The sequence below is a fragment of the Coregonus clupeaformis genome, unplaced genomic scaffold (assembly GCF_020615455.1).
Source record: "Coregonus clupeaformis isolate EN_2021a unplaced genomic scaffold, ASM2061545v1 scaf0693, whole genome shotgun sequence".
NCBI lineage: Eukaryota > Metazoa > Chordata > Actinopteri > Salmoniformes > Salmonidae > Coregonus > Coregonus clupeaformis.
In genome coordinates, this window is record NW_025534148.1 from 184388 (window position 1) to 205001 (window position 20614).

Below are 20614 nucleotides of genomic sequence, written 5' to 3' on the forward strand. Positions count from 1 at the left end.
CCGTGCAGGACGTTTGGCATTTGCCAGAGAACACCAAGATTGGCAAATTCGCCACTGGCACCCTGTGCTCTTCACAGATGAAAGCAGGTTCACACTGAGCACATGTGACAGACGTGACAGAGTCTGGAGACGCCGTGGAGAACGTTTTGCTGCCTGCAACATCCTCCAGCATGACCGGTTTGGCGGTGGGTCAGTCATGGTGTGGGGTGGCATTTCTTTGGGGGCCGCACAGCCCTCCATGTGCTCGCCAGAGGTAGCCTGATTGCCATTAGGTACCGAGATGAGATCCTCAGACCCCTTGTGAGACCATATGCTGGTGCGGTTGGCCCTGGGTTCCTCCTAATGCAAGACAATGCTAGACCTCATGTGGCTGGAGTGTGTCAGCAGTTCCTGCAAGAGGAAGGCATTGATGCTATGGACTGACCCGCCCGTTCCCCAGACCTGAATCCAATTGAGCACATGTGGGACATCATGTCTCGCTCCATCCACCAACGCCACGTTGCACCACAGACTGTCCAGGAGTTGGCGGATGCTTTAGTCCAGGTCTGGGAGGAGATCCCTCAGGAGACCATCCGCCACCTCATCAGGAGCATGCCCAGGCGTTGTAGGGAGGTCATACAGGCACGTGGAGGCCACACACACTACTGAGCCTAATTTAGACTTGTTTTAAGGACATTACATCAAAGTTGGATCAGCCTGTAGTGTAGTTTTCCACTTTAATTTTGAGGATGACTCCAAATCCAGACCTCCATGGGTTGATAAATTTGATTTCCATTGATAATTTTTGTGTGATTTTGTTGTCAGCACATTCAACTATGTAAAGAAAAAAGTATTTAATAAGATTATTTCATTCATTCAGATCTAGGATGTGTTGTTTAAGTGTTCCCTTTATTTTTTTGAGCAGTATAAACAGATACAAGTGCTGTAACCTTCTTGTGGTTAGTGAGGTCCAGCCTCTGGTATAAGACACATTGTTGTATGAGAGGCTGGTCGGGATTCATTCAAAGACACTGTGCAGAGCTGTGCACTGTACTACTGACAATGCACCTTTTAAGGGCAATTTACCAGAGCCTCACAGAGACTGAATTCATGGTAAATGCTGTAGATGTCAGCGCAAGTGTAAATTACCTATAAGAGTCAATGCCCTTGTTGGCAACTCGCCTTTGACTGAATGCCAGACCTAGTGTAGAACATCCTCCTCTCAGCTTAGGTACAGATACCCCGTTTTTACATTTAGCATTAGTAATAAAACTAGGAGCACCATGATAAGATGTGCCATTTAAATGTCTCAGGAAGGTCACGGTCTTCAGCAACCTCAGACATGTAGATCTTTTAACTTGATATTAACCTCTGTAGAAATGTCTTCATTCACTTGTGTTTGCTCTGCCTCACTCCTCACAGCCCATAACTTCCTTTTAAAATGACGCATGTGTTCCATGATCCGCAATATTTTGTTTTGATCTTGTTTTGAAAAGTCATTCATTCCCTTTTTCATCTCTTCCATTGACTTCTTTAGTTCCTCCATTTGTTCCCAAAACATATTGCCTAATTGTTGGTACTTGGGTGGCAATTCCCTCTCAAACTCTTGTATTTTCTCTTCATAAAGCTTCTTCAACTCTTCCTCTTTTAGTGTGAGGTTTCTCTCCACTTCCTTGTACATGTCGTTGGTGTAGTGGTCTTCACCGTTTACGGCCACCATGTGATCAATTTTGTCTAGGAGCTCCACAACTTGGTCTCTGTTGTCCATCTTGGTGTTGTCAAGAACATGGTACCTTCCACCACACTGGTCCAGAAGTGTCTTGAGGTCCTTCTGTCCTTCATTCACATACTGCTTAATGCCACCTTCACCCAACTCATCTCCATGGGTGAAGAGGATCATGGTATACCGTTCAGCTTCTTCTCCAAATAACGCCCCTGATTTTCTTAACCGCGTTCTGTTCCTCTTCTGTGAAAGGCCCCATGTTTATGACCAATACAATTGCATGGGGACCAGGTGAAGTCATGTTGATACATTTACTGATCTCTGTCTTCAAGTAACTGTCAGAGTGGCTTGTATCGAATAAGCCAGGTGTGTCCACTAGCCAGACCTGCCTCCCTGCCATCTCTTCTGTCTCCTTGCAACACTCTTTAGTCACAGAAGAGCCAGATTTGGCATCTCTGAAAGCCTTCCTCCCCAGAATGGTGTTTCCTGAAGAGCTTTTTCCAGCGCCAGTCTTCCCCACCAGCACAATCCTTGACACTACAGGAGAGAACAGAGAAAACATGAAAAAAATGTCACATCATGGTTTGCAATCACATAAGCAAGTCTTGCTGTTGGGTTTTTAAAACACTACTTAGTAATGGGTCTCCCATAACAAATGTAAATTGAGATAAATAATCATTCCTCTTCACTTCTGGCTGCCAACTTGAAATGTGGATAATCAACGCACAACAAATATGACTTTGAAAAAATGTTTGATTGTTCAACTTACTGTTTGGAGGATCATCCATGGAGTTTCTTCTTCTACCCAGAGTCTGTTTGTCTGTGTCTTCATCCTTCTTCACTATATAAAGACACATTGAAGTCACCATCACATTAAATACTGCATGATGATTCAATCCTATTCTCTGTTATACACTTATGTTCATGTGAATGTAAAACCATGTACCGGAGCGCCAAGTCTAGGTCCAAAAGGCTTCTTAACAGCTTCTACCCCCAAGTCATAAGACTCCTGAACAGCTAATCAAATGGCTACCCGGACTATTTGCATTGACCCCCCGGCCCCAATTTTAAAATGTGATTTGATTTTGATGAAAGTCTGAAATAAAATGTAAACATCACACTGGAAATGAGTTTTGCATATGCTACTTCCCATAAAGTTACAAACCTGCATTGATACTGCCTGGGTTTTATAACAAATAACTTCAATCTGCATTGGTGTGGTTGTTCATTCCCACTGAGCTGTCTTAACTAATAGAAAAACTGTAGCCAAGATAGGGATGGAATATATTCATACTCCCAAGATGAAAAACACCCATTGTTGTACTACTTCATGTAATTACACACTTTTTCAGAGCACCTTAAATAAAAGTGAAAGTAGCATGACATGGGAGGACATGATGTTATATAAGTAAACTGAGGTGCTCAAAAACATCTTTAGATGTTCACAACAATAGTTAGTAACCAGGTATGTCTACTGTTTGAATCAATAAACTCGGTCAACTTACAGGGTTTTGTTGTGCTTGATGAAGCCATTTGTCAGTGTTTCTTTTCGCTGTACCGTCTCATACGTTCACGATTACCTCCCCTCTGCTGTTCAGTCTAAGCCACTCCCATTTGGAGGGAGGAAGTAGAACTAGAGATGAAGGGGTTAGCATGAAATAGTCACCCTTCAATACATCCTAAACCAGGCCATAGTTATGCTGCCAAACCTTGTTGAAGATTGCAGCTATGAAGGTAGCCTTGATATAAAAAGTAGCTAACAACAGTAAAGTAAATGATTGACAGGGAACATACTTTATTAGTTTGTTCTTTACACAGTCTACTTAAATGGAAGGTACAAGGGAGTCTATATGGTACAGTATGACTCAATGTACACATAGGTTAATACAATGGTATATAAGCATTTCATCTGTGTAACATCTACATCAGATCATTGAAATCAATCATTATGGTACCACATTAAACAAGTCGATTTTTAAATAAAGCTAGTTATTTAGACATAAATATAATTCAGACTGAAATGCATGACACCAGTGCTGCAGGTTCAGTTTTAATTAATAATGGGGGGATTATATACAACTCTATCAACACATAGACAAACAACATTAACTAATAATGTATACATATGTTTTACAGTGTCAACACCTGCTAAATGGCTACTGGTGTATAATGTGGTCCACATGGGTCTACATGGGAGAGAGAGAGAGGAAGAGGAGGGGTGGAGGGAGACAGAGGGAGGAAACGTTTTGTACAACGATTACAGTCTGAATATCCACTGCTGTTTCACTGACAGAACAAAGGTTGTTATGAAGAGCTCTACTGACATCTACTGGTTGAGAAGCAGAAGGAAGGAAGACTGCATAATATGTCATATAATGTTTTATTATTATTATTTGAAAGTGTGTGCTTAGGTGTGTATCTGTCAGCTGGTCGGCATCTCTAGGGTCAGTTAGCTGTATGTTATATATGCAATAAGAAGATTTCTCAGAAACAATTTACATCTTTTGGAGGAATATTTAAGACTAGAATTGAATTTTGTACACAGTCCAGAATACAAGGTTCAAAATTGCTATTCAAGAAGAAGGGATTCATGGAAAAATACTAAATCACATCACAGCTGTGAGTATGAGATGACATGTTAGTTTCCATACCTATCCATGTACTGCTGGTATGTTGAAGTCATATCACTGACACAAATCACCTTACATCCCAATTAGCGATTCTGCACCTCGCCTTCATTTGCAGAAGGTTGTTGGTTCGAATCCCAGTGTTGATGGGGAAAATACAAAAGTGATCTGGCAACTTGAGAGTTGCTGGTGTCAGAATATTAGGTGCTGCCTACTGCTGTTGTGCCCTTGAGCAAGGCACATACTGTAACTGCTTAAGGGGTGCTGGTCTGCAGCTGACATTGTGCTGCTACCAGCCTCTCCTGTGTCATATAAGGAGGGTTAAGAATTGAAGAACACACATCTCCATTTTTATTGTTAGATGGACAATAAAGTTCCAAATATATTGTATTCTATGTTTGTGAAGGTAGAGCAGACACCTGGGGACATTCACCTTGAATACCAATATCTGAGCTGCTGTTTCTGATTGACCCAATTCTAAATCTGTGTTGTGTTCTATTCTTTCCACAAGATAGCGGCAGGAAGCTTAGTGGTTAAGAGCGTTGTGCCAGTAACCGAAAGGTCGCTGGTTCTCATCCCCGAGCCGACTAGGTGAAAAATCTGTCTGTGCCCTTGAGCAAGGCACTTAACCCTAATTGTTCATGTAAGTCGCTCTGGATAAGAGCGTCTGCTAAATGACGTAAATGTAAGATGGCAGCTCTGACGTGTTTTACTGCATTGTCTGAGGCGAACATATTAATGTCTGTGTGAGAACGAAGAACCTGTTTTTCTAATGTCCGAAACAGTATCATTATTAGTCCCACATACTTCACATATTTTCTACATTTTATCTCCAGATCAGAACTCTGCCATTAACATCAAGATCACATCAGATGTTAGGGTAAATGGTGTCTCTCAGCAGTGGAGATAAATGATGCATACCTTGCATTCAACATCATTGGCTATCAGCCTGTTAGTACTGTTTGTCCTCTCTTGGGCCATAAATATATAAAATCATATAAACACTTTGATAGTGAGTCCATAATAAACCACAAACGCATTAGGTGAGGACAAGGTTTCAATAACAATCATAGTCACAGGTTCACATGAGGTCTTTCTGTACAAGCTTACATTTCCACGTATCTCACTGTTGACATTCAACAAATGGGACAGGCATTTGAGAGAAGTGAGGCATATAAAGTACATTATTAAAGGTGTACATGACTGCAACAAGTTGTCCCTGCTAAGATGTGAAAAGGGTGGTATGCAGCTCATCATTTTCCGAATTCCATAAAATGTTGTACATGCCGTCCAAAATGACAAACTTGTTTTTATAGAGTAATGAACCTGGATAGATATGATTCTTGGCATTGTTAAGAACAGAAAAAACTGCAAAGTTTAGTTTAGTGCATTTCAAGATCGTAAAATGCCCTGTTGTTTGAAATACTGGCCATTACCAGCTATGCAACATGACTGCAGAATTCAACACCCCTCTCACATGCAGACCAAATCATTACTTTTTGGTAATAGGGGACCAGCACCAACAGTTCTTGGTCTATAAACAGAGTATGTGTGGAAGGAGTGTTTTGATGTTATAGACAGATTAAGAATGAGATGGTAGACTGTAGAAAAGTGAACACCAAAGACAGGGTGGCAGGTAGACTAGGCGGTTAGGAGCGTTGGGCCAGCAACCTGAGCTGTCAAGGTGAAACATCTGTCCATGTGTCCTTGACCAAGGCCCTTGACCCTAATTTGACCCTGTAAAACAACGCATTTCACTGCACCTCTCTGGTGTATGTGACAATAAAACATATTTTTTTGTTGGTAACACTTCCTATGAATAGCCTTTTCATAATGCATTATAAGCTCATTCATTAACTCCTTATGAGCTATGCATAATACATTGTAATGCACAGTTTATGCACTAATAACTGCTCACAAACATTTAGCAGTTCATTGAGCATTATAACCAAGACTGTAAAATGCCATATGAAGCTAAATGTTATACTGGCCAATATGAAATAGAGAATGATATGTACTCATCAAGGGGTAATCTCTATGTACTCTCCTCACACACGTATCTCTGTCTTGTACACCCTCTTAACACCATTTTCCAAAAGGGTATTTTAATAGAGAATGACGTCATTATGAAGAGGTTATTCATAGGAAGATGCATACCAATCTACTATCCATGTTCTAACCGACTGCCCAATCAGAGCTCCTCCCATTTAGAGAGACAGGAAGTGGAGCTGTAATTTAGAAGTGCATCACAGGGAAATAACAGCTTTTTTCTAGTCTTTGAATTGTTTTCTTAACGCCATCACACCAACTCCTCCCAACAACCCTGATAATCCTCCTAACACCACTCCTCCTGGACCAGCTAACCTTCCTGTCAATCCACCAACTGCTGCTGCTCCTATGAAACCCATTGCTATTCCAACTGATTTCCAAGTCTGGATCTCAGTGGCTATAGTAGACCTTCCAACCCGTCTTAAAATCTGTCCCCAGGCTTTGCCTATAAGTGTGTATGATCCAGCTCCCATTGCCTAAGCTAACACCCCTATCAGAGAACCCCTTATGAACTCTGTTACATTCACAGGGCCTTTGCTCCACACACAATTGCCTCCCATGGCCACTGCAACTAAAGCACTGATCAGATAGAAATGCTTTGGTTTCATATATAAAATGAACGGAATCGCTGCCACAAACTGTGCTTTTTTCTCTTGAGTTTCTCTCTCTCTCTGTACTCTATCATCTGTCTCTCTTCTCTTGCCATGTTTCCCTTTCACTCTGTCTTTTAACTTCCTCGTCCTCCATCTCTCTCCGTACTCTATCCTCTATCTCTCTCAGTACTATATCCTCTGTCTCTCTTCTCACCTCCTCTAAACATCTCTGGTGTTCTTCTCTTTTCCTCTCTTCCTCCCTGCGGTGTTCTTCTCTTTTCCTCTCTTCCTCCCTGCGACTCTCCTCTTCCATCAACTCAATCTCTTCTCTATTCTTTCTTTCTGCCTCCTGCAGCATGTCAGGTGTGTAACAGCTACTTTCATTCACATTCATCATGATGAGAATCTTTTCCAGCAGCCCAGTCACCTGGTTTCTATTGGCTCTGTCTTTGTTGTTAAGGACATGATATCTCCAACCACGCTGTTCAATGAGCTTAGACAACTTAACATTTTTCTCTACTAGTTCCTCTATTGTTCTGTTGTTCAGATCGTCTCCATGAGTAAAGACAATGATTGTGTATTTTGAAGCTACTTCACCAAAACATTTCTCAAATACAGCGACTACATCTGTCTCCTGCTCAGTGAAAGTATCAAGAGTTAGAACAAAGATAAATGCATGGGGTCCAGGGTTAGACAGATAAATACATCTCTCTATCTCTGAACTCAGATCCTCCTGTGTGTGTGTTGCATAGAAGAAGTCTGGAGTGTCAACCACACTGACTCTATTCCCTCCAATCAGAACAGTTCTCTCTTGACATGTCATGGTAACTGAGGAAAAGCCCAAAGCTGAGTGAAACACTTCCTGACCCAGAATGGTGTTTCCTGTTGCACTCTTCCCCACTCCAGTTTTGCCGAGCAGCACAATCCTGACATCACGAGGATGAGGTGCCATAGTGAATCCAGGTCTGTCCATTATCGATTGTCGTAGGCTACTAACCACCAGTCCTGTTAATCATAGACAACAATGTGTCAAACTAATGTCTCTGTGAAAGTCAGAATAGGATGCATTTGGACCTGTTTGTTCCATAGGGATTAAAACAATAAAAACTAAGTTAAAACATGACATGAATTATAGAGTAACTGGGCACAATCTTTGTCTTTATTACCATAAGTGTTATAGCATATTCATTCTTAATTTGACTTCTTGTTTTACCATTTTGCGTTAACACAAATGTGGCCCATAGTGTTTATTAGAACTATTTGGCTTGAAGTTGTAATATTATGTTACAAAGACAGATGGCGCCGTAGGCTAAAATAATAGCATTCTATTAGGCCTAAAGCTTGACTTATAAACTAAAGACATAATTATTTAGGCTAAGCTTGATACAATTTAAAATGTAACTTTTTACTTACAGGGTATAGAAAGTAAAGTCCGATAGAGTTTAATAAGTGTGAGTGCGTCGTCTGTCTTCAAGAAACAACTAACCACTTTAGCTGCGGTCGACAGATGTTCAATCCAGGACAAGTGGTCACGACTGTTACTCCGTTTTCTTCGTCATAACCAAGTTGCCAAACAATGAAACTGTCCGGTCATAAGATTGTCAACTTGTTCGGTAATTTCAGTAAATAATTATTTACTGCAACATGTTCTGAATACTTGTCACGCTGTTGATCCAAAGACGGCTCTAACGTCAAATATGGCACCGGACAAAGAGTAAACTAGACTATATTCCTATAACCTGGTGCCATAAGACATTCATGTTAATTGGTACATGCAAATAGGATCCTGGATGATTCTGTATTTACAGACATCAATCGAGGACATGAGCTGCAGTCAAAGTAAAATGTCTCTATCCTGTACAAAATGTCGGAGCCTATTTTTTAGTTTCACTTTCACACAGCACATAATAAGGTGGGGTCTCATACTCAGTTGGCTTCCTGTTGCACTCGTCTAGCAGGCATTTTATAGCAGTCATAGATCGACTGTCATTTACAATAGGACTAGACCTATGTTAGGCTATATAATTTTTTGTGGTTTATTGACAACTGTTTATGTCAAATTGTTTGTGTTCTACTTGTAGCCCTGGTTGTCCTGAAAAGAACATGCTAAAACGTAATTGTTAGGCTAAATATAAGGGCTGGACATGCAGATAAATATGTCAGATAAATGGTTAATTAAAGGGTTAATAAAAGCATACGCTCAGATAAAAAGAAGTGTTCTATATAGAACATTTTGGTCAATACAAATTTCAACTGCCATTTCCAATTATAAAACCAACTGCCATTCCAAAAAAATATTGCATTTTTGAAACTGCAGTAAAAGTGCAGTAACTGCAGTCGACTGTGGTATTTTGGACGCAGTAATTGCCGAATAACTGCAGTTATACTGCACTCTGACTGCAATCTTTTTTTGTAAGGAAGCATGCGACGTAAGAGGGTGGTGGTTGAACTTGCAAATACCCTACCAATAAGCACACTATTTTTACATTAAGTAAGGTAAGCAAAGTTGATTATTTAATTCAAATATATGAAGCCAAAGTGATATGACAAACTATAGGCTAGATAGCTAGATAAGGTTGTTTCAGAATTTTTGCACCGTTTGTAAGCTATCTAGACAGGAAAAGGGTACTTTAATTATTCACTTTGCAAGCTAAATAACTCTTACAAATATACGTAAATGTTTCTTATTGAATATGCCAAATAGAGCTACAGACCCAGCCTGACATTGGCAATTCGAAAATTGTTACTTTAATTTCAGTGTGGCGTCAGATGAGGGGACTAGCTATAGGTCCACACGGTGAAGTGACGTTTTCAGCGAAAATCGTCAAAGCAAGCGGGGACGAGCGGTGTACGGAGCTTTCCCCATTGAAAGCAGTTCAGCCAAGCCTGATTTGAAGCAATAATGACACACATAGTTGACTTTTTTGTGTGTTATAACTGGATTATAGCTCCCGTCCAAATGTTGTGAAGATATACAGTATATTCATGTCATAGACACCAGTAAACTCCATTACACTCAAAAGTTACAACAACTTCAACCAGTGAATGCTAGCAATGGCTAGCTATGCTAGCTATTGTAGCAGTCTGTCTTAATGAGTGTTAGCATGCTAATAGCACACCCTGCACACAAACATGTATATTTTTAAGGGATATGCAGTAGGTTGATGACGATATCATCAAAGTCTGTTGTATCAGACATTTCAAACAACATTCCCAGCTAATGAGAAAACAGTCGGAATCTGGTCTGACCAATCGGAATCCATGCTTCAAGATTGTTTTGATCATGCGGACTGGGATATGTTCAGGGTAGCTTGCGAAAATAATTTAGATGAATACACTGAAACGGTGACTGAGTTTATCAGGAAGTGTATAGGAGATGTTGTGCCCACTGTGACTATTAAAACCTACCCTAACCAGAAACCATGGATAGATGGCAGCATTCGCGCAAAACTGAAAGAGCGAACCACCGCATTTAACCATGGCAAGGTGACTGGGAATATGACAGAATACAAACAGTGTAGCTACTCACTCCGCAAGGCAATTAAACTGGCAGAACATCAGTGTAGAGACAAAGTGGAGTCGCAATTCAACGGCTCAGACAATAGACGTATGTGGCAGGGTCTACAGACAATCACGGACTACAAAAGGAAAACCAGCCACGTCACCGACACCGACGTCTCGCTTCCAGACAAGCTAAACACCTTCTTCGCCCGCATTGAGGATAACACAGTGCCGCCGACGCGGCCCACTACCAAGGACTGTGGGCTCTCCTTCTCCATGGCCAACGTGAGTAAGACATTTAAGCATATTAACCCCCGCAAGGCTGCCGGCCCAGACAGCATCCCTATCCGCGTCCTCAGAGCATGCGCAGACCAGCTGGCTGGTGTGTTTACAGACATATTCAAGCTCTCACTATCCCAGTCTGCTGTCACCACATGCTTCAAGATGGCCACCATTGGTCCTGTACCCAAGAAAGCAAAGGAACTGAACTACATGACTATCGCGCCGTAGCACTCACCTCTGTCATCATGAAGTGCTTTGAGAGACTAGTCAAGAATCATATCACCTCTACCTTACCTGTCACCCTAGACCCACTTCAATTTGCTTACCGCCCCAATAGATCCACAGACGATGCAATCGCCATTACACTGCACAATGCCCTATCCTATCTGGACAAGAGGAATACCTATGTAAGAATGCTGTTTATTGACTATAGCTCAGCATTCAACACCATAGTACCCTCCAAGCTCATCATTAAGCTCGAGGCCCTGGGTCTGAACCCCGCCCTATGCAACTGGGTCCTGGACTTCCTGACGGGCCGCCCCCAGGTGGTGAAGGTAGGAAACAACATCTCCACTTCGTGTGATCCTCAACACTGGGGCCCCACAAGGGTGCATGCTCAGCCCCCTCCTGTACTCCCTGTTCACCCATGACTGCGTGGCCAAGCACGCCTCCAACTCAATCATCAAATATCAGAAACTTTGAACATCCCACGGAGCACCATTAAATTCATTATTAAAAAATTGAAAGAATATGGCACGACAACAAACCTGCCAAGAGATGACCGCCCACCAAAACTCACGGACCAGGCAAGGAGGGCATTAATCAGAGAGGCAACAAAGAGACCAAAGATAACCCTGAAGGAGCTGCAAAGCTCCACAGCGGAGATTGGAGTATCTGTCCATAGGACCATATTAAGCCATACACTCCACAGAGCTGGGCTTTACGGAAGAGTGGCCAGAAAAAAGTAATTGCTTAAAGAAAATAATAAGCAAACACGTTTGGTGTTCGCCAAAAGGGGAGACTCCCCAAACATATGGAAGAAGGTACTCTGGTCAGATGAGACTAAAATTGAGCTTTTTGGCCATCAAGGAAAACAGTATGTCTTTTTTTATTTATTTTTTATTTCACCTTTATTTAACCAGGTAAGCCAGTTGAGAACAGGTTCTCATTTACAACTGCGACCTGGCCAAGATAAAGCAAAGTAGTGCAATAAAAAACAACACAGAGTTACATATGGGGTAAAAAACAAAGTCAGAATTACAACAGAAAATATATATACAGTGTGTGCAAATGTAGCAAGTTATGGAGGTAAGGCAATAAATAGGCTATAGTGCAGAATAATTACAATAGTATTAACACTGGAATGCTAGATGTGCAAGAGATTATGTGCAAATAGAGATACTGGGGGTGCAAAATAGCAAAATAAATAACAATATAGGGATGAGGTAGTTGGGTGGGCTAATTTCGGATGGGCTGTGTACAGGTGCAGTGATCGGTAAGGTGCTCTGACAACTGATGCTTAAAGTTATTGAGGGAGATAAGAGTCTCCAGCTTCAGAGATTTTTGCAATTCGTTCCAGTCATTGGCAGCAGAGAACTGGAAGGAATGGCGGCCAAAGGAGGTGTTGGCTTTGGGAATGACCAGTGAGATATACCTGCTGGAGCGCAGACTACGGGTGGGTGCTGCTATGGTGACCAATGAGCTAAGATAAGGCGGGGATTTGCCTAGCAGTGATTTATAGATGGCCTGGAGCCAGTGGGTTTGACGACGAACATGTAGTGAGGACCAGCCAACAAGAGCGTACAGGTCACAGTGGTGGGTAGTGTATGGGGCTTTGGAGACAAAACGGATGGCACTGTGATAGACTACATCCAATTTGCTGAGTAGAGTGTTGGAGGCTATTTTGTAAATGACATCGCCGAAGTCAAGGATCGGTAGGATAGTCAGTTTTACGAGGGCATGTTTGGCAGCATGAGTGAAGGAGGCTTTGTTGCGAAATAGGAAGCCGATTCTAGATTTAACTTTGGATTGGAGATTCTTTATGTGAGTCTGGAAGTTGAGTTTACAGTCTAACCAGACACCTAGGTATTTGTAGTTGTCCACATACTCTAGGTCAGACCCGTCTGAGAGTGGTGATTCTAGTCGGGTGGGCGGGTGCCAGCAGCGTTCGATTGAAAAGCATGCATTTAGTTTTACTAGTGTTTAAGAGCAGTTGGAGGCTACTGAAGGATTGTTGTATGGCATTGAAGCTCGTTTGGAGGTTTGTTAACACAGTGTCCAATGAAGGGCCAGATGTATACAAAATGGTGTCGTCTGCGTAGAGGTGGATCTGAGAGTCACCAGCAGCAAGAGCGACATCATTGATATACACGGAGAAAAGTGTCGGCCCAAGAATTGAACCCTGTGGCACCCCATAGAGACTGCCATAGGTCCAGACAACAGGCCCTCCGATTTGACACACTGAACTCTATCTGAGAAGTAGTTGGTGAACCAGGCGAGGCAGTCATTTGAGAAACCAAGGCTATTTAGTCTGCCAATAAGAATGCGGTGGTTGACAGAGTCGAAAGCCTTGGCCAGGTCGATGAAGACGGCTGCACAGTACTGTCTATTATCAATCGCGGTTATAATATCGTTTAGGACCTTGAGCGTGGCTGAAGTGCACCCGTGACCAGCTCGGAAACCGGATTGCATAGCGGAGAAGGTACGGTGGTATTCGAAATGGTCGATGATCTGTTTGTTAACTTGGCTTTCGAATACTTTCGAAAGGCAGGGCAGGATGGATATAGGTCTGTAGCAATTTGGATCTAGAGTGTCACCCCCTTTGAAGAGGGGGATGACCGCGGCAGCTTTCCAATCTCTGGGGATCTCAGACGTTATGAAAGAGAGGTTGAACAGACTAGTAATAGGGGTAGCGACAATTTCGGCTAGTTTTAGAAAGAAAGGGTCCAGATTGTCTAGCCCAGCTGATTTGTAGGGGTCCAGATTTTGCAGCGCTTTCAAAACATCAGCTGTCTGAATTTGTGTGAAGGAGAAGGCGGGGGGCATGGGCAAGTTGCAGCAGAGGGTGCAGAGTTGGTGGCCGGGTTAGTGGTAGCCAGATGGAAAGCATGGCCAGCTGTAGCAAAATGCTTGTTGAAATTCTCGATTATTGTAGATTTATCGGTGGTGATAGTGTTTCCTAGCCTCAGTGCAGTGGGCAGCTGGGAGGAAGTGCTCTTATTCTCCATGGACTTTACAGTGTCCCAAAACTTTTTTGGAGTTAGTGCTACAGGATGCAAATTTCTGTTTGAAAAAGTTAGCCTTTGCTTTCCTGACTGCTTGTGTATATTGGTTCCTAACTTCCCTGAAAAGTTGCATATCTGGGGGGCTATTTGATGCTAATACTGTACGCCACAGGATGTTTTTGTGCTGGTCAAGGGCAGTCAAGTCTGAGGAGAACCAGGGGCTATATCGGTTCTTAGTTCTGTATTTTTTGAATGGGGCATGTTTATTTAAGATTGAGAGGAAATTACTTTTAAGGAACAACCAGGCATCCTCTACTGACGGAATGAGATCTATATCCATCCAGGATACCTGGGCCAGGTCAATTAGGAAGGCCTCCTCGCTAAAGTGTTTTAGGGAGCGTTTGACAGTGATGAGGATGGTCGTTTGACCGCGGACCCGTTACGGACGCAGGCAATAAGGCAGTGATCGCTGAGATCCTGGTTGAAGACAGCTGAGGTGTATTTAGAGGGTATGTTAGTCAGGATGATATCTATGAGGGTACCCATGTTTACGGATTTAGGGTTGTACCTGGTAGGTTCGTTCATAATTTGCGTGAGGTTGAGGGCATCTAGCTTGGATTGTAGGATGGCTGGGGTATTAAGCATATCCCAATTTAGGTCACCAAGCAGTACAAACTCTGAGGATAAATGGGGGGGCAATCAATTCACATATGGTGTCCAGGGCACAGCTGGGGGGCTGAGGGGGTCTGTAGCAAGCGGCAACAGTGAGAGACTTATTTCTGGAAAGGTGGATTTTTATAAGTAGAAGCTCAAACTGTTTGGGCACAGACCTGGATAGTATGATAGAGCTCTGCAGGCTATCTCTACAGTAGATTGCAACTCCACCCCCTTTGGCAGTTCTATCTAGACGGAAAATGTTATAGTTGGGGATGGAAATTTCAGAATTTTTGGTGGCCTTCCTGAGCCAGGATTCAGACACTGCTAGAACATCAGGGTTGGCAGAGTGTGCTAACGCAGTGAATAACTCAAACTTAGGAAGTAGACTTCTGATATTTATGTGCAAGAAACCAAGACTTTTGCGATTACAGAAGTCATCAAATGATAGCGCCTGGGGAGTAGGAGTGATACTGAGGGCTGCAGGGCCTGGGTTAGCCTCTACATCACCAGAGGAACAGAGGAGGACTAGAATAAGGATACGGCTAAAGGCTTTAAGAACTGGTCTTCTAGTGCGTTGGGTACATAGAATAAAGGGGGCAGATTTCCGGGTGTTATAGAAAAGATTCAGGGCATTATGTACAGACAAGGATATGGGGAAGGATATGAGTAAAGTGGAGGTAAACCTAAGCGTTGGGTAACAATGAAAGAGATAGCATCGCTGGAGGCATCAATTGAGTCGGTCTCCGCGTGTATAGGGGGAGGGGGCAAAGGAGCTATCTAAGGCAGGTTTAGCTAGGCTGGGGGGTCTACAGTGATATAGTACAATTAGAAATAACCGAAACAACAATAAACTAACCATGTTTGGGCTGAGGCTAAACATAAACAGGATGTAGTACCGTAAAAGGAACAGTCCAGCAGATATCAGCTGTATAGCTGAGTTATCATAAGGTCCGGTGGTGAAGCACTAGTAAGAGGCCACGGCTAGCGTGTGCTAGCGGGCCAGGGCTAGCAGATGGATGGAATCTTCGTGGTTAACGTTCGTAACCACATCAGACGATTTCGTCGGCAGACCAGTCGTGTAGGATCGGCGGGCTCCGTGTCAACACTAGGTGGTCCCGTCCGGTTGACAGAGAGGTAGATAGCCGGGAGATGGGCGATGGGCCTAGCTCAGGATGATTAGCCAGACCACAGCGTCCGTTTTGTTGTAGCTGGCTGGTGGTAGCTAGCTGGTAGCGATGAATCCGGAGTTAAAGGTCCAGTGATTCAGTGATTCCGGCGGAAAAACTGATATGTTCTGGGTCGATAACGCGCTGTGCAGACTGGCCGAATATCCGGTGATCAATGTCCAGTGATTAAAATTAATCCCGCAGAAAAAAATCCAATGTTCTGGGTGAAACACCGCTAGCTGTGGCTAATAGCAAATAGCAAGTAGCTAGTTAGCTGGCTAGCTAGTTTCAACTGGAGATTCTAGATTCTGGATAAAGGTAAGTCAATAATAGAATCCGTTCCACATTGAGTGAGGCGGGTTGCAGGAAAGTATATCTTGTAGAAGGATGAAAAGTCTGATAGGGAAATATGTACGAAAAATAGGGTATTTACAGGCTATTTACAGACAGACGATAAAAACACAACTGCACTACTACGCCATCTTGGATTCAGTCTGGCGCAAACCCAACACCTCTCATCACCCCGAGGACACCTTCCCCACAGTGAAGCATGGTGGTGGCAGCATCATCGGCAGGGACTGGGAAACTGGTTGAATTGAAGGAATGATGGATGGCGCTAAATACAGGGAAATTCTTAAGGGAAACCTGTTTCAGTCTTCCAGAGATTTGAGACTGGGACGGAGGTTCACCTTCCAGCAGGATAATGACCCTAAGCATACTGCTAAAGCAACACTCGAGAGGTTTAAGGGGAAATATTTAAATGTCTTGGAATGGCCTAGTCAAAGCCCAGACCTCAATCCAATTGAGAATCTGTGGTATGACTTAAAGATTGCTGTACACCAGCGGAACCCATCCAACTTGAAGGAGCTGGAGCAGTTTTGCCTTGAAGAATGGGCAAAAATCCCAGTGGCTAGATGTGCCAAGCTTATAGAGACATACCCCAAGAGACTTGCAGCTGTAATTGCTGCAAAAGGAGGTTCTACAAAGTATTGCCTTTGGGGGGGTGAATAGTTATGTACGTTTTTTTGTCTTATTTGTTGTTTGTTTCACCCCCAAAAAATATTTTGCATCTTTAAAGTGGTAGGCATGTTGTATAAATCAAATGTTACAACTCCCCCCAAAAAATCTATTTTAATTCCAGGTTGTAAGGCAAAAAAATAGGAAAAATGCGAAGGGGGGTGTATGCTTTCGCAAGCCACTGTAAGAATGTCATTCTTGTTCATCATGTCTGAGTACCCCCAGATGTGTCAAACCTCTCCCCGGGTACCCCCAGATGTGTCAAACCTCTCCCCGGGTACCCCCAGACGTGTCAAACCTCTCCCCGGGTACCCCCAGACGTGTCAAACCTCTCCCCGGGTACCCCCAGACGTGTCAAACCTCTCCCCGGGTACCCCCAGACGTGTCAAACCTCTCCCCGGGTACCCCCAGACGTGTCAAACCTCTCCCCGGGTACCCCCAGTCGTGTCTCTGTGAAAGTCAGAACAGGGTGCATTTGGACCTGTTTGTTCAATAGGGATTAAAACAATAAAAACTAAATTAAAACATGACATTAATCTTTGTCATTATTAATATAACTGTTATAGCATATTCATTCTTAATTTGACTTCTTGTTTTACCATTTTGCGTTAACACAAATGTGGCACATGTTTATTAGAAGTATTTGGCTTGAAGTCGTAATATTATGTTACAAAGGCAAATGGCGCCGTTGGCAAAGATAATTACATGATCAAGATTCTGGCCATTCTATTAGGCCTAAAGCTTGACTTATAAACTAAAGACATAAGTCTTTAAGCTAAGCTTGATACAATTTGAAATGTAACTTTTTACTTACAGGGTATAGAAAGTAAAGTCCGATAGAGTTTAATAATTGTGAGTGCGTCGTCTGTCTTCAAGAAACAACTAAACACTTTAGCTGCGGTCGACAGATGTTCAATCCAGGAAAAGTGGTCACGACTGTTACTCCGTTTTCTTCGTCATAACCAAGTTGCCAAATAACGAACTGAAACTTATTCTGTAATTTCAGTAAATAATTATTTACTGCAACATGTTCTGAATACTTGTCACGCTGTTGATCCATAGATGGCTGTAACCTCAAATATTCCACCTGACAAAGAGTAGGCTAGACTATATATCCATCCTGCCCTGCCTTTCGAAAGTATTTGAAAGCCAAGTTAACAAACAGATCACCGACCATTTCGAATCCCACCGTACCTTCTCCGCTACGCAATCCGGTTTCCGAGCTGGTCATGGGTGCACTTCAGCCACGCTCAAGGTTCTAAACGATATTATAACCGCGATCGATAATAGACAGTACTGTGCAGCCGTCTTCATTGACCTGGCCAAGGCTTTCGACTCTGTCAACCACCGCATTCTTATTGGCAGACTAAATAGCCTTGGTTTCTCAAATGACTGCCTCGCCTGGTTCACCAACTACTTCTCAGATAGAGTTCAATGTGTCAAATCGGAGGGCCTGTTGTCTGGACCTATGGCAGTCTCTATGGGGGTGCCACAGGGTTCAATTCTTGGGCCGACTCTTTTCTCCGTGTATATCAATGATGTCGCTCTTACTGCTGGTGACTCTCAGATCCACCTCTACGCAGACGATACCATTTTGTATACATCTGGCCCTTCATTGGACACTGTGTTAACAAACCTCCAAACAAGCTTCAATGCCATACAACACTCCTTCAGTAGCCTCCAACTGCTCTTAAACACTAGTAAAACTAAATGCATGCTCTTCAATCGAACGCTGCTGGCACCCGCCCACCCGACTAGAATCACTACTCTCGACGGGTCTGACCTAGAGTATGTGGACAACTACAAATACCTAGGTGTCTGGTTAGACTGTAAACTCTCCTTCCAGACTCACATTAAGAATCTCCAATCCAAAGTTAAATCTAGAATCGGCTTCCTATTTCGCAACAAAGCCTCCTTCACTCATGCTGCCAAACATGCCCTCGTAAAACTGACTATCCCACCGATCCTTGACTTCGGCGATGTCATTTACAAAATAGCCTCCAACACTCTACTCAGCAAATTGGATGTAGTCTATCACAGTGCCATCCTTTTTGTCTCCAAAGCCCCATACACTACCCACCACTGTGACCTGTACGCTCTTGTTGGCTGGTCCTCACTACATGTTAGTCAAGTCAAACCCACTGGCTCCAGGCCATCTATAAATCACTGCTAGGCAAATCCCCGCCTTATCTTAGCTCATTGGTCACCATAGCAGCACCCACCCGTAGTCTGCGCTCCAGCAGGTATATCTCACTGGTCATCCCCAAAGCCAACACCTCTTTGGCCGCCATTCCTTCCAGTTCTCTGCTGCCAATGACTGGAGCGAATTGCAAAATCTCTGAAGCTGGAGACTCTTATCTCCCTCACTAAATTTAAGCATCAGTTGTCAGAGCACCTTACCGATCACTGCACCTGTACACAGCCCATCTGAAATTAGCCTACCCAACTACCTCATCCCTATATTGTTATTTATTTTGCTCTTTTGCACCCCAATATCTCTATTTGCACATCATCTCTTGCACATCTAGCATTCCAGTGTTAATACTAATTGTAATTATTTTTGCACTATAGCCTATTTATTGCCTTACCTCCATAACTTGCTACATTTGCACACACTGTATATATATTTTCTGTTGTATTTTTTTGACTTTATGTTTTTTTACCCCATATGTAACTCTGTGTTGTTGTTTTTATCGCACTACTTTGCTTTATCTTGGCCAGGTCGCAGTTGTAAATGAGAACTTGTTCTCAACTGGCTTACCTGGTTAAATAAAGGTAAAATAAATAAATAAATAAAATATTCCTCTAACCAGGTGCCATAAGACATTCATGTTAATTGGTACATGCAAATAGGATCCTGTATCGATTCTGTATTTACAGACATCAATGGAGGATATGAGCTGCAGTCAAAGTGAAATGTCTCTATCCTGTACAAAATGTCGGAGCCTATTTTTTAGTTTCACTTTCACACAGGACATAATAAGGTGGGGTCTCATCCTCAGTTGGCTTCCTGTTGCACTCGTCTAGCAGGCATTTTATAGCGGTCATAGGTCGACTGTCATTTACAATAGGACTAGACCTATGTTAGGCTTTATAAGACGAATGCTGTAGCCAATTATAGGCCTGAGCTATATACGTTAAGTTGCCATAATGGACTAAGGTCGTAATATTATGTTACAAAGGCAGACGGCGTCTTAGCCTAAAATAATTGCACGATCAACAATAAGCGCATTCTATAAAATAAAATAAAATTGTCACAACTGTCAGTTAGAGTGTCCATGATTGAGTCTTTGAATGAAGAGATGGAGATAAAACTTTTGCAGCTCGTTCCAGTCGCTAGCTGCAGCGAACTGAAAAGAGCGACCCAGGGATGTGTGCTTTGGGGACCTTTGACAGAACGTGACTGGCAGAAGGTGTGTTGTATGTGGAGGATGAGGGCTGCAGTAGGTATCTCAGATAGGGGGAGTGAGGCCTAAGAGGGTTTTATAAATAAGCATCAACCAGTGGGTCTTGCCATGGGTATACAGAGATGACCAGTTTACAGAGGAGTATAGAGTGCAGTGATGTGTCCTATAGGGAGCATTGGTGGCAAATCTGATGGCCGAATGGTAAAGAACATCTAACCGCTCGAGAGCACCCTTACCTGCCGATCTATAAATTACGTCTCCGTAATCTAGCATGGATAGGATGGTAATCTGAATCAGGGTTAGTTTGGCAGCTGGGGTAAAAGAGGAGCGATTACAATAGAGGAAACCAAGTCTAGATTTAACCTTAGCCTGCAGCTTGGATATGTGCT

At 42.9% G+C, this 20614-nt stretch overlaps 2 protein-coding genes and 1 pseudogene across 2 annotated transcripts in view; 1 reads left to right on the plus strand and 2 right to left on the minus strand.

Annotated features, from left to right (window-relative positions):
* Positions 1–839: 839 nt before the first annotated feature.
* Positions 840–3292, minus strand: LOC123485447 (annotated as a pseudogene).
* Positions 3293–6053: 2761 nt separating this feature from the next.
* Positions 6054–19947, minus strand: LOC123485450 (GTPase IMAP family member 4-like). The gene is made up of 3 exons (XM_045216362.1): positions 19898–19947; positions 8385–8978; positions 6054–7976 (listed from the first exon to the last, which is right to left on the minus strand). The coding sequence occupies exon 3, from the start codon at positions 7942–7944 to the stop codon at positions 7060–7062; it is 885 nt and encodes a 294-aa protein (XP_045072297.1). The 5' UTR covers positions 7945–7976; positions 8385–8978; positions 19898–19947; the 3' UTR covers positions 6054–7059.
* LOC123485445 (GTPase IMAP family member 9-like) overlaps positions 17026–20614 on the plus strand; it is a 40485-nt gene continuing 36896 nt past the window's right edge. The window contains exon 1 of the mRNA XM_045216357.1: positions 17026–17188. Within this exon, the coding sequence (XP_045072292.1) occupies positions 17026–17188 (163 nt within the window). The remainder of the gene's footprint in view (positions 17189–20614) is intronic.

Bases quoted from the DNA above. Each gene is read 5' to 3' on its own strand.
- LOC123485450 (XM_045216362.1), bottom strand. From the start codon at position 7,944: ATGGACAGACCTGGATTCACTATGGCACCTCATCCTCGTGATGTCAGG.